This window comes from Herpailurus yagouaroundi, unplaced genomic scaffold (genome assembly GCF_014898765.1).
Source record: "Herpailurus yagouaroundi ecotype Mexico unplaced genomic scaffold, PumYag 142, whole genome shotgun sequence".
Lineage (NCBI taxonomy): Eukaryota > Metazoa > Chordata > Mammalia > Carnivora > Felidae > Herpailurus > Herpailurus yagouaroundi.
In genome coordinates, this window is record NW_024412397.1 from 20,276,886 (window position 1) to 20,291,683 (window position 14,798).

A 14,798-nucleotide genomic window follows, 5' to 3' on the forward strand; every position below is an offset into this window, starting at 1 on the left:
TTGTCTTTTGGCTGAATTCCTTCAAAGCTAGTGGTCTGTCTTCATTTCTTCTAGTCTCTGTCCTCCCGAACCCCACCTAGGTCACAAGGCTGCCACTAATAATTATATCCACTGAGATGTCACGAGAACCTAAATAAACAACTGAGGAGTATTTCTTACCCATTCCGATAGAATAGAAATTTTAGTAAAGTTTTACATTTATTGCCCTACATTTCTGTGGTTTAAAAAAAAACCCAGTTGACCACAGACCAGAAGATCGGTAAGGCTGCCTAGGAAACTGTTACGGGTTATCACCGGCACAAGGATGGGGAAAGTGGGTACTGAGGGAATTTTCACTTTTTACTTTATATGCTTTTGTATTTTAATTTTTTTCCCCAATCAACACGTAACTGAAAATTAGTTGTAATGGTCTTGAAGTATCTTCCCATAGATTGGTGATTATCTGCACAAGGAAAAGTTGTAATTGTACAATGATGAATTCCCACAATACCTTGACCAGGTGATGAATATGGCAGATGAAGGGGGCAGACGACCCTGCCATCGTATGGTTCTGTAGGTGATGTCCTAGGAGAGACCCAAGGCCACTTTTGTGCTGTTATATTCACCTGAATAGAATCATGAGGAAGCATCAGATAGACCCACATTGAGACACATTCTCTAAAATGACTGGCCTATACTCTTCAAAAATGTCAGTGTCACAAAAAGAAAAGACTGAGGAACCATTTCAGATTAAAATAGATGAAAGAGAGGTGAAGCATAAGTGCGATGACTCCTCCTGGATTTTGTTCATTGTTTGTTTTTCTGTTCTTGATTAAACGTGTTATTGTACTTGAGATCCGTTGTCAGTCATGGAGTGGTTTGCAGGTTGTCTTGGATAGTGGCGGCACCATGGCCACCACAAAAGGGGGAAAGAGTGACAAATTAGAATGTGGAGTATGGGTTAGATGAAAGTATTATATCAATGGTCATGTCCCCCATTTCGATAACTCTTCTGCTTTTGTTCTTAGGAAGTGCACACAGAAGTACTAAAGTGATAAACAGACCTGGCTCATGTAACCTACTTGCAGATGGTTCAGACCCAGCAAATGTCAGCGTTTTAACTGCCTTGTAATGAAAACCATTTTAAAATTAAAAAGAAGAGAAGCCTAGGAGAAATTTAAAAATATGTTTTGTCTTGACTTCGACCCTTGATCTTTTCTTGAGTAGTTTCCAGGTGGGGCCGGGATATCTCTGTTTCTTGTTTTTCGTTTGTTTGTGTGTTTGTTTGTTTGAAGTTCCTGGAGTTTGAAGTTTGGTTTGGGGGTAGGAACATGGTGTAATGTCCTGTTCTTTGTGGGATTCAGCCTGGGCATGCAGTCTTCACTTGACCAGGTAACTGACTGTTCTTTAAATGTCACGGAAATTAAATGTCCTTCTTCACATTCTGTCCTCTCATAATTCTGATTATTAAAGTTGTACTGTATGCTTGAGTATCAGCCTGTAAATTTAGGCAAAATGCATCCTGTTGAGCCCATTAAGTAAAATAAAGAGATTTTCCCCCTGATCCAAGCTATTACAATTTCACATTTGCAAAGTATTTCAAATTCATTTTTAATGGACTGCTTCCCTTCAAATACATGTGGAGATGGATTACCTAAAACTGTAAACAGTTTATGCATTTTTACAGATTTCTGTTGTATGTGTTTGATACTGATTTACCTCTTTTTAATTGCAACAGAGATAAAGAATTAGTAGTTTAAAACAGTAGGAACGACATGTTCTGCTGTGATCAAGGAATTAGATAATCTGGCTTGTTTGCTTAAGGGGTCTGTATCTTGAGACTTTTATAGGGCAGTATTAAAGCTCTGAGCCTTCTTATTATGCCAATACCCAGAAGATTGCTTTAATGAGAAGTAAAGGGCCTTTTTCCAATTACAAGGGAATAACTGTATTAAGTTCCTGTGTTATGTCAACCTGCTTTGATTTGATTACTGCGAAAGAAATGGATTTATCTGTCAGTGTTACTTAATTAAGCCTTCTCATTGATGTTTTGCAGAGTAATGTAGTGTGGTTTGCACATTTGAGCCTAAATACAAAGAAAATTGGCCTAAAACTAAGGCATGACCCCTGAAGATAACATGTAAGATTGATTGCTTGTCATTGCCAGCCGGGTCAGAGGCTGCAGTGTTAAACACAGGTATAAGGTTGGGATGTTGAAAGAATAAAATGAAAATCCTTTTATAGGAGTGATTATTGGAAGCAAGAGGGACTGTGCTAGGAAACAGGATTTTAGGGAAGATTTTTGAATACTTAAAACTATGTGGCTTCACCAGTATCTGTTGAGCATCTGTAAATAGGGGGTGGGATGAAATGAGACTAGAAGAAACGGGAGGAGTGGACTTGGTTGAAGTACGAAAGGAAATAGAAGAAGAAAGAAGCACAGGGAACAGAGGCCATTTGGGAGACGTGAACCATTGTGGCAATGCAGAGCCAGTCCAGCCTCCAAATATTTCAATTAAGCTAGCAGCCCTTTCCCAGAGCCACAGGAATGGCACCCTAGGGAGAAAAGAGGTATGGGGGGAAAAAGAGAAGAAATGATAAAACTGTTACATGTTTTATACTGGCTCTTTTTCCCCCTGCCCTGAAATAAATTATTTATCAAGTAGGCATTTAAAAAAAAAATCGATGTGTACGTCTTAAGTCATTATGGTATTATGGACTTTGCAACATAAAGATCACATGTGTGAATTGAACAATACACGTATAATTACATGTACATGCGAGTTATACAGCCTGTTCTATAGGAAGTGAAACATATTTTAACTTTTTTGTTGTTGTGTCATGTTTTCTAAAGTATCTGGCTTTTATTTCTCACACTTTGTGCTGTGTATTTGTAAATACATCTTTAAATGTACCAAGCACCTCGTTAAAAACTTCCCCAAATATATGCACTTTTAATTTAGATGCTTTGAGGCTGACCTCTGTAATATTGGAGTTGGATGGTATGTTGGTTTTATCTTCAGTCATTTCTAATTGTTATTCTCACCTGATTTGAAATAAGTTGAGAACATTGTCTTAGTACAATTGATCTTTGTTAAGGGCTTTTAGATAGGTTAGATTCCAAAAAGTCAAAGGAGGCAAATATAATTCGTATTGCACGGCTGCCTCAAGATATTTGTGGCTCTCTGCTTTCTGGGTTCTTGTTAGAATGATGAGATCTTGGAAGGATTAACTTCTCTTTAAGAGGAAGACTCTGACAGGTCTAGTTTCAAACATTTGGAATAGAAGGTTGCTAACAAATACCCATCTCTCCATGTTTCATGTAGATTATTCAAATTGGAATATTATCCAAATTAGATGATCTTTGATACTTCCAAATTGTATGGATTGATTTAAAGACTTCAGGTTACTTCGGGGGCGCCCCCCCCAATTTCATAACTGAAACGTTTACTCAGCTTGAGTTCTCAAGATGGTTTAGGAATTTCAGAAACACCAACACATTTAAAATGCAATAGTTATGTATTTTATTTTGTTGCTTTCATATGATCTTTCATGTTATATGAAAATGTGTTTCTCAGTTTATAGCACTGCAAAATGCAGTTAACTCCATATTTTAAATAGCTGAGATTATTTAGTTTTCATTTTTGAACAATAGTTTGGTTTTAACTTCAGGAAAATAATGATTGTTTAAGGAGTGTTCTAAAGGACATATTAATGATTGAAGTTAAAGTTGGAGGTTAATAAAGCTAAAATATTGGAATAATTCTTTTCTGAACAACTTTTGCTACTATACTTTCCTCCTAGTGTTTTCATTTTTTACCTTTCTTTGTGCATATATATATACACACACGCAAATAGATATTTATGTAGAGATACAAGTCATGTTGTACTTGGCTTTTTGAGTTTTCGGATTTATTTGGTAAGGAAATCCATTAGCACTCAGAAAGCCAGCATTGACAGCAATGATCTGAAAATGGAAAGCCCAGGTCTCTGTTCCTCATATCAGAAGTGTCTTCAAAGTTTTGTGAGATGCATCACCACAACCCTCATCTTTTGCTTGGTCAGCTTTGGAAAGTGCGGGAAGTTTCTTGTTAGTGCTCAGATCACTCATTATGAAGCTTATCTTATTTCTTATGGAAAAAGAAAGAAGCGATCATGGTTCTATGGACATCGTCCATCAATATTTGAAGCTTTTCAGCTCTTCCTTCATCTGTACTGATACTCAAATTTTACTTCACATTACTCTACTTAGAGCTCTTATACTGGGTACTAATGAAAATGTGCACATCCTTAACACGCTCTTTGCTGATGAAATATTTTGAACTCTAAATTCATCTGGCACTGATGGAGAGCATATGCCATCTCAGTTTGTGTGGAGGGCTCAGCCAAGGGTTCTTCCTGGACTAGGAAATTAGCAGGAGCCACAGATGTACCCAGTCTGTGAGTCTCCATGATGGTGTGGAGGATATTTAATGGTGTCTGTTGTTGTAGAGCGAAGGATTTGAGACAGTATAGACCTCAACATGTTTCGGAGTGATTTTGTTTCCCTCAAGAACAAACTCCCAATGCATTCTGAACATACAGAAGCTTTCATCAGGGAATCAATGTATTTCTCCAAGAGTAGTAACTCGTAGACTTTTAAAGCAACTCAGAAAAACCACTTTAGTTGTTTTCTGACTTCATGAAACTCTAGGGCCTTGGGCACTTGGCATGATCTGGGCTCTAAGTGTGGAAAGGACCAATACACAACTCTAATTATCCCAAATCAACAGAGTTAGGTAACTAACAGTTGTTTATTTCAAGTCAAGGTTAAACCTATATACCATTTAGTCTGTGTTCTTAGGTTGGGTCTCAGGTCAGCATACATAACTTTTGACAGCATATCATTTATACAGAACACAAACGTATGTTGCAGTCGTGAGATATGAAGGGGATATTCTGAAGGTAAATTAAGTCACTAAACAAATCTAACATGTACTGAACTTACTGTGATTTTGCTGTAGAGGTTTACGAAGAAGGTGGGATTTGTTTACTCTAAACATCTTGGCTGTTTCTAAAATCCAGGAGAATGTTTGAAAGTCTCTGACCTGTTTAGCAGAACTAAGAGTTATAAGAAATAACTTAGTTTAGCAGAACTAAGAGTTATTTCTTTGAATAAATCATAATTTTACCGATTTACGTGGTTTGATTATCTTAGATTTTGGAGCATACTATTAAGTTATGCTCTCATGGGTAGGTGTTGGTTACTGAGAATTTGCTATGGGCTAAGTATTCCCCTAAGTGTTTAACAAATATTAATTAAGTTATTTACTTTAACAATAACTCCTAGAGATTGGAAATCCTATTATCCCTGTTATCTCCTGTTAGATACCTACTTTGGATGGGTCCTGGGTTTTTGTTTGTTTTCCTTGACCTAAGAGGCTATTCAATTTTCTAGATTAGCAGATGTCCTTAGGGTAAAAATGTCTTCTTTTCCTTCCTGGGTTCTAGCTTTCACTTTGATTTTGACTTGATAATTCCTTATTATCTTGTCAGTTTATTAGCATTTTAAAGAAGATTTTTAAAAATTTACCCATCATTTTTAGTTTCTTGTGGGAGAGTTGTCCAAATATACTAGCCTTCTCTATTTCCAAGAATGGAACTCAAACCCACTTATAGTTGACACAAGTGAGTTCAGAGAGGCCAGTGACTGGGTCAGACCAGTGAGCTGGCTAGTGCAGAGTGGTTGGTAAAATCTGAGTATCTCTTCCAACTCCCAGAGCTGTGTTTTCTGAGATTTTCCCAGTCTATCTGATAGTTTCAATCTTGCACATAAACAAAGTAGAGATTTGAGGATTCAGATCATGAGTTTAATGAATATGGATGGGGAATCATAGAAATTAAAAATTATCTGTGTGTCTTTTTTCAAAATGGAGTCTCTGGCCCTAGTTCTGCCCAGTCTTTGCTTTTGTGTTTTGATGCTGAAGTGTCTGAGGGGTTTATGCAGAACTACTCTAACAGAATGAAATTTTGTGGATTGTCAGGTTGCCTCCTAAACCAGTCAATCCCGTAGAAATTACCAAATGTGACCTTATTTAGGGTAAAATAAATTAGAGATGTCTGGAACAGTGGAACCCATGTTAGTCTCTTGGAAGAATAATTTCTGCCATCCACTTGATGCTTTCCTTTCCCTTCCGCTGCCCAGGTGATTGTGTTTCTATTCTTTATTCCCATCTCGGATGGAGAGTGATGGTCGGACAAGGGAGAGGCGGGAACTAAATGTTCAGACAGCCTCCATCCCAGGCAGTTTTTCACTTGTTACTACGTTGCTTTAATAAATTTCCTGAACTGTTTGTGTGCTTTTATCCCATACTCGTTGTGACTCTTGTTCCCCTTTTGTTTTTCGTGTAGAATTTTGACCCGTTTCTAACAAATCTCCAGTCCATCACAGCGTACATTTTGCTAAGCTTATCATATTTCTGGATTTATCATTCCCCTATTTTTATTTTCCAGTCTCTTGATTTCTTCAAATATTTACTCTTACATATTTGTGTCGTATATAATTCTGTAATCTTTTGTGGACCCAAGAATAGGCATAAACTCCCAAATGTTTTCACTCTGCCTAGGGAGACCTTTGAGAAGTAACATTCAGGATGGTCATGGAAAGAAATGACGTTCTTTCAGGGAGGCATTTACAGTGGCGGAAAAGAGTACACCCTGGCTTTGGCGTTGACAGCACCTGTGTGTGCTGCGTGCTTGGGAGACCTTCCTGTTCCGTCGAAGCCTCAGTGTTTTCATGTATGAAATGGTGGTTCTGATAGTGCATTGACGTGCTTAGCACAGTGTCAGACGTATATTTAAGATCACTAAATGTTAGCTGCTATTGTATTTTGAGAGATGGAACAGTTCAAGTAGAGGGAATAAATAGCAGGTACAAAAACGTGGAGGCACAGAAGTGCGTGCAGTGCCTGTGTATACCTGCAGGCATTAAGGAATGGCCCATGGTAGGACACGTGCAGGTTTACTAAAAAGTGAGTCAGGGCAAAATGCAAATGCGTCTGGATACAGATGTGATGGGCCTGTGTGTTGAACGCTGTTGAATCTGGCACCCTCGGCAGGAATTGTAAGATACGGACGGAGTGAGAGAGGCAAGGGGTGGTGGTGCCTCTGCTCTTGTGTTCCCGATAAGGCAGGCTGGTGGTTCTCAAGCTGCGGTGCACATGAACATGACTTGGGGACCTTGTTAAAAACACCGTGTTCTCGGGAGATCCAGACTCAGTAGGTCAGCAGTGGGCCCCGAGATGCTGATATTGCAATTAATATGCCAGGTGATTCAGAGGTAGGCTGTCCTTAGATGCCCTCGGAGTTGTACTGGGGTAGCTGTTGAGGAAATGCTCACTAACTGGCAGGCCTGATGAGGCTCAGTGGGAGGGACGATGGAAACGAATGACTTAAAAGCAACACGTTGACATTCATTATGAGTCACAGATATCAGTGCTCTTGCTTCTGTGGCTTCTTGCTCTGGATAAATGAGCACCAGTCATATGGGTATTTTTTTTCTTTCTTTTTTTTTTCAAAGAAAAAAGTTATCAGAGATCATATAATTGTTCTATTAGGTTTGGGAGAGCTAGAGATTGGTCCTTATCATTTAGATCTAGCAGGAGGCCAAGGGGTGGAGAAAAGCCTGTTTAAAAGAGATCAGTGAAAGGGAGGAAGCAGAAAGGAAGGTGGAGCAGTGTGAGGTCAGGAAATGAGAAAGACAGAAACGAGAAGGGATGGCAAAAGAGGAGTCAGATCTGATTGGTTGGGAATCTATTTGCGAAGGAACCCAGCCAGTATTTAACCTGTTTTGAAAAAGCTAGGCTTCCAGCATTTTTAATTAGTGGATTGCTCGCTTTTGAAATTGCCCAGTTGGGAATACTCAAGTTTTGATGTGTTTTAGCTGCCCGCTAATTAGCAGGCTGCCTGGTCCACCATCATTTTCCCTTTGTTCTGTGGACGGAAGATGTTTGTGAAGGTCTCCTGAAACGCTCCAGCTCAAGTTTGGGTTAAAAGGCATAAGCCACTGTGTATTCAGGACGAGTTTGTGCTAAACTATAAGTTAAATTCTAGTACAGCTTTTCTCCCAACTCGATTCTTCCTTTTTGCTCTTTAATGTAATTTTCCCTCAGCACAGGTCTGTCTTCTCATTCTAGACGCAGTTGAGACTTGGGGACGGAGCATTTTTTTGTTGTGGGAATTCTACTCTAACATTTATAGGGCGTTTAGCAGCATGCCTGGTCTCTACCCACTGATGACAGTAGCACTGCCCCTCCACCCCTTTCCCCACCCCAAGTTGTGACAACCAAAAATGTCTCCAGACACTGCCAAATGCCTTCTGGGGGCCAAAATCGCCCTCGTGGGGAATCGTTCCCCTTTCCTTCTTGTCTTTGCCAGCTTTTTGTGTTTAAATTTTTCCTTGAGAATTACAAAGACAAAATAGGTCCAAACGATATGAAATCTTACAGAATGTAGGGATTCAACTCTGCCTTCATTATGTTTTGGCCAAATACAAGAGGACATAATCTCTCAAATGAATCTGGTCTGGCTGTTTCAGGTGAAAAGGAAGTGAAGACACGTGGGACTTCTGAAAGTCTGCACTGGTCGAGAGATTTTTGTCGTTTATACCTTTTGTTGTTGAACGTATTTGATTTTGGTTAGGGATGAAGGGAGCCATAGAGGCTTGTAAAAACTCCCAAATCCAGAGGCTTTTAAGTCACTTCTTCAAGTATTTCAGTTCAATCTACCCCCTAGGCTGGGAGTGGAGTTGTTAAAACAGCAGGTTTGGGGAAAGTGTTGCACCTTCTCTCCAGAATGGATGCATTTCCCAGAGTTTTCTTGATATTCCTTAAAGCTCACGGTCAAGGAATTTAGCTGTCTGCGGGGTGCGTGTGTTTGCCGGTGCCTTATCTTCTGAAGCACCGACAAAGGGAACAGAAATATTTGTTTAAAAAAAAAAAGAGAAAGAATTCAAGTTTATTTATTTATTTATTTCTCGAGTGTGCAGTGGGGGATGGACAGAGAGAGAATCCCAAGCAGGCTCTGCACTGTCAGCGCAGAGCCTGACGTGGGTCTCGAACTCACGAACTGTGAGATCATGACCTGAGCCGAAATCAAGCATCAGATGCTTAATTGACTAAGCCCCCCCGGGCACCCCAAGGATTCAAGTTTAGTGCTAATAGTAAGTTGGTTTTTGTTGTTCTGTGCCATCTCTTAAGATATTCTAAAACACTGTGTACTCCACTGTACCCCAGAATAAATCAGTTTTAATTATACTATGATTTCTTTTGCTGGTAATGAAATAGCAGTAATAAAGGAATAACAGTAGTGCATTAGGAAAATAAACAGTATCACTGAAATGTTAGGAAACACAGTAAATGGGATTATGTCTCCTGAACCAGAGTTTCAGACCTTCTCCTCCAGTTGTGTCAGAGGAAGCTTCTGATGGCTGTCTGTTATCAACCATGATCCAAATAATAGAACAGTGAAACTTTGTATACTTATAAAGACCTTTCATCATCAATATCAAAGCCATTGCTATATAGTGACTGATCTTTAAAACACTTTTATGTTTTAAGCAATTAATATGATAACTTAGCTGTTCCACTCATCATCCTGAGTATTCGCCGCTAGAAGCACTGACCGAGCATGTAGTAATCTGGTCAGCATTAGAACTCTGCTGGTACAGAGTTCAGAAAAATTCAACTTTCTGGTAGTTCATCGAGGTCTCTTCACTATCACTTGGCAAGATAAAAAATGGCTTTAACAACATTAATTTTTACATCTCAGTACCCAGATTAAGGATTGTAGTCAAGTGGTAAGTCTATTAAAATAATTAAAATATGGAGACGGTGTTGTTTTTACTTAAAACATTTAAAAAAATCAAATTCTAGTCACCTTGTAGTGTACTGGTGGTAACAGACCACTGAATCCTTTTCTGCCTTGTATGTATTTTGTTCCATGTCTGTTGTCTGGTGTAATAAACCTTGACTAGAGAACAAACAGGTATCCAAGAGCATGATGGCACAGAGGCTGCTAATGTTAGTATGAATATTTGCCTTAACTGGCTTTTTGAAATACCCATTAAGGTTGTATTTGTGTATTTTTGAACTTATTTTTTCCAAAAGATCTTCTAAAACTTTAAGTGCAGTTTCATGTCTATAAAAGTTGAGGCTAGGAAACACTGAAGGATGGAAGTAATTTTGATGTTCATACCTCTGGTTCCTGAGGGTCCAGTTCATTTCTGCTGTGAATTTAAATGAGTTAATTTAAGTAGATGGGTCAGAAGCCACTATCATCGTGGTAGCCCCGTGCCTGATTCTTAATTAAAGGCAACAGGAGATTAATTTGAAACATTAATTTAAAAGTGCATGTACAAAAAGAAAGAATTATTGCAAGAAAGCCTAAAGAACTTTTCTCTTGTCCCTAGATGTAGAAGACAGAAGTAGCTCAGGGTCCTGGGGGAGCGGAGGACATCCAAGCCCGTCCAGGGTAAGTATATCTAATCTTTTTCCCACAACCAGACATGCCGCATATGTAAATTGACAAACTGAAGGTGAGTTTCTCTCTCTCACACACAACTGCACAGATACATATATGCATACTAAGTTTAATGAGGATCAGCTTGTGTTTGCAATTTTTTCCTCTCATTCTCTTATTGGATGCTGTTATTGAATTTGACACCTGTTCCACTTCTGTGAACCAGAAGAAAAATCCTTCATTAAATATTTGCCCTTACTTTGCCAGTTATTGATCCAGTATTACAGAAAGTTATTTGTTGTAGATGGCACAACTTGGGGAAAAGAAAAAAAAATCTTAGTATCCCTAGTAATGTGTTGGTATAAATAGACTAGAGAATAATTCTGAAAACATAGTATGAAGTTCTGTCTGACCAGTATTATCTACATAACAAATCAGAGTTGATTTCACTTTGTAAGCATGAAATGTACCAGTTGGGTCCATTCATTTACTTGGTTTCAGATGTTTACTACTCTTTTTCATGGTTTACTCTCATGCCTTCGTTGTCAGTTTGGGTGTAATGGGAAGAGCATGGAATGGGGTGGGACTGGGGTATGTGTAGGTGGGAGCAGGCAAAGTGTAGTTTTGTGTGTGTGTGACCTTGGGCATGTCATTTTACTTCTTCGGTCCTCATTTTTCGAATTTGTAAAATGAGAAAAGTAAAAGCAGAGGATCTTTTATGTTCCTTCCCACTTAAATATATATGATTTTATGTATAATCTGTTTTTAATGGAATCATTGCTAGGCCCTCTAAAATCCATGTCAGCTTTTCTAATATGCATATAAATACCCCAAATTAAAAATAGACTGAAAGCACATAGTCAAACAAACACATGTCCCTCCCCCAGCCAGCTGTATAAATGAAGCATTCTGCAGGGAGGGAACATTTTGCTGTAAGTATTCACGTAAATTTGAGGTGGGGAGGGGTTTCTATTTTGGCATAAGAGGCAAGGAAGGTGATCAGGCTGTCACAATGAAGACATTTCAGCAAGCCACTGTTGTCCGTTTCCACCTGTCTTTTGACCTTGTGGTTCTCACTGTGGTCTTTGTGGTGCAGCAGGGTCTCCAAGCTCTAACTTTGTTGAGCCATCGCACCAGCTGTCGGGTTTGATATCCTAATGCATTATATGGATGGGTTGAGGAAATCTTTCCTCCTCCTCACGTTACAGCCTGCACTTGCAGAAATAAATCCATTCCCCTTGACAGCAAGTGTAGGAGATGACAGAATTTCCCCCCGTTGTTTAACTTATTCACACAGGGTTTCTTATGATTTCTCACTTTAACACACATGGTACTTTTGATTGTTCTTCTGAGAACAAGGTCCCTTAGTATCATCCTGACTTTTTTTTTTTTGGTTTGCGGTGACTGTCCTGACATTGTTTTTCAGGAAACATTTTGGTGAATAATTTTCAATCAATATTTTGTAATTTATATTTTTCTAAATTTAGGGAGTTTGCATGCGGCAGATTTCTGTCGCTGATTCGTACCGACCCATGCTAAGTCTGTGTTCTCTCTTAAAGTGGTGATATTATCAGCTACCTTGAGGCACTATGCTGAGGTTTAAATTAGATAGTGTATATTAAGCTTTTAGTACACTGTTTGGGATGAGGACACTTAATAAATAAAAATCAGTATAATACAGTACCTGGAGTGTAAAACCCATGCTAGGCGTTTAAAACGTGACATCTTTTTATACACTGATATATTGGCAGCATGAGATTACAATATCATTCAAGTTAATTTTTCTAAATGAGGGAAGGTGATTAAAAACAGGATTATTTGGAACCTTATAGGTTCCAGTTATTTTCTAGGGAAGTGATGTACAGACAGTATCTGTCTTTCTTTGTGTGGACAGATTCTGCCCTTTGGCTAACATGGCAACTGACACCTCTGAGTAAATTTGACTTGGTCTTTGTGGGAGGTACAACCAGCTGAGCAGATCGACCCTTTTTTTTTTTTTTTTCCTTTTTGGTTACTTTATGCACCTTAGTCAGAAATGTGAACCCTACAATATAGATGATTTTTACTTTTCCTGTATGTTACCAATTCCTCCATTAATAAGTGACTGGGCAGTTTAAAACCATTATTTTAATTTTAAATTCCATCAAAACAATGAGATAATCATCATAATGACAAATTCTTGCCAAAAATTAATGTCTGCTTTTAAAACTTTTTTGTGGCATACTTTGTCCGAATCCGGAAGTACTAATTTATGCTAAAGTTTTATGTTCATTCACAGTCCTGCTGTAGTAATTTTAACATTCTTTCATGTTAATTACTTGTGGAATGATCCAATTCTCGTACAACTATAATAACAGCTATAACAAAACATTGAAATTTCAATACTGTAAAAGCGAATGTTGTTTAAAAGGCTGTACTTCTATAATTCATTATAGGCTATGGGTAATTTTCCCTGATAGCACAATCTTGCTTGTTTTTTTTTTTAAATAATGTGGGCTTACTAAAATAATAATTTTAATATTTACAGTGTACTTTATCCATGTCAGGTGTAATACATACATTATTTCACTTAATCATGTCAACAACTTCATCCCGTTGTTTCTATTACTATTATTATTTCTAAGATTTCATAGCTGTTATGAGGAAAACTTGAAATCTGCAGCCTATAGAGCCTCTCTTACCCACTGGACCTGTGAAGATGGAGGTTCCTTATAATGAGTGGGAATGTAACTGGAAATGTGGACTTCAGTGTCTTTGGGTCACAGAGGTGTCGATAGGGGGTGTTTATATGCTGATTTCTTCATGCAGGATGAAAACTTAGGATGTTGTTTTATTTACAGAACTATGGAGATGGGACACCCTATGACCACATGACCAGCAGGGACCTTGGGTCACATGACAATCTCTCTCCACCTTTTGTCAATTCCAGAATACAAAGTAAGACTAATTTTAAATTGACCTGCACTTTTTGAATGCTTGTATTTTACCATAGAAAGGGGAGAATACAGTCTAGACAGAGGTTCTGTTTTTAGGAACTGGGATCTGTAGGCAGTTCACTCTAGTAATTGTAAATTGCAGAAAAATACTGACAGTTTATGCTTGGTTAAAGGACTACGTTTTATAACCAGGTGGAATCACAGGATTTCAGTGATACTGAATCGCTGTGGGGATTGTCTTCCTTAGATAGAAGAGCATGAATTCCAATTTCAATGTTGCAATACTTGTTTTCTGATTTAAGGTTGACAGAGTCAAAGTGGTGAATATTTAAAATAAAAATATCTTTGGGCCTGTCCATTGGCAATGATATATAGTCAGTATCACCTGTGAATTCTTACTAAAGGGATTACGGTAACACCTTTAATAATAGGTTTAGAGCGCTTAAATCAGAGTAGTGAATTCAAGCTGAATTAGGAAATCTGGTTGTGTATTTATTGAGGTGTGAGCTTTTTAGTGCTGATGGTCTAGGCAGATTGTATTGTCCTTCACTGGAAGCAAGATACACTTGAGATACTTTGTGAGTTTCCAGCATGCCCTCATACCGGTGTCCTTGGCATACTTCTCTGTTTTGTTTACCCTGTGGGGATGTGTGTTCAACAGTAGTAACCTGAGCAGTGGGCAATAGCGGGTTGCTTCAGTTTTGTGTGAAACAATGATCTTTGCCCTAGTAAATGTGAGTTTTTAACAATGTTAATAAATCTCACCATGGTCAAATTCTATTGCAAATCCATCAATAAATGAAATTAAATTTCTTGGCACAAGGCGTTGGACCATCCTCCAAGAAAAACACACAGCCAGAATTGTATCATTCTCAAACCATAATTGCAAATGCTTCTAAAGAATTTCCCTATTTTTAAGCCTTGGAAGCTATACTTGTTATTTAATGTATAGATAGTCCTTGAAGCTCATTGTTTTCAAAAGTCACCATCAAATCCATCTAAAGGAATTTCAAATATTTGACATAAAGTAGACAAAGCAGAGAAATACTAGCAACCTATTTTAAATGGGTAATATCATATGCTTGTGCCTTTAAGTATCATGCCAACTTTGAGAACCATGAAGTTGTGTGTGATCCTAAGGCTGTTATTATATTTGTGTTCCCTTTTACTTTAAAATGGTAAGTTTCATATTTACATTTTAATTTTGTAGCTAAAGCAAGCATCTTGGTTTTTATCAATTGTTGATACGGAGGTGCAGGATATGGAGATACAGAAGACTAGATATATTTGCCAACCTAGATTTTAAAGAACAGCTTTAGACTCTTTAGTGACAGTAGCACTAACATTAAATTCTAACACCTTGTTTCTCCAGTTATCCTCATTCAA

The 14,798-nt window shown here is 38.1% G+C and overlaps 1 protein-coding gene across 25 annotated transcripts in view; it reads left to right on the top strand.

Annotated features, from left to right (window-relative positions):
- TCF4 (transcription factor 4) overlaps nucleotides 1-14,798 on the top strand; it is a 354,315-nt gene that overhangs the window by 111,394 nt on the left and 228,123 nt on the right. For all 25 annotated transcript variants that reach the window (XM_040478741.1, XM_040478752.1, XM_040478743.1 and 22 more), the window contains 2 exons: nucleotides 10,427-10,488; nucleotides 13,317-13,413. In XM_040478741.1, the coding sequence (XP_040334675.1) occupies nucleotides 10,427-10,488; nucleotides 13,317-13,413 (159 nt within the window). The remainder of the gene's footprint in view (nucleotides 1-10,426; nucleotides 10,489-13,316; nucleotides 13,414-14,798) is intronic.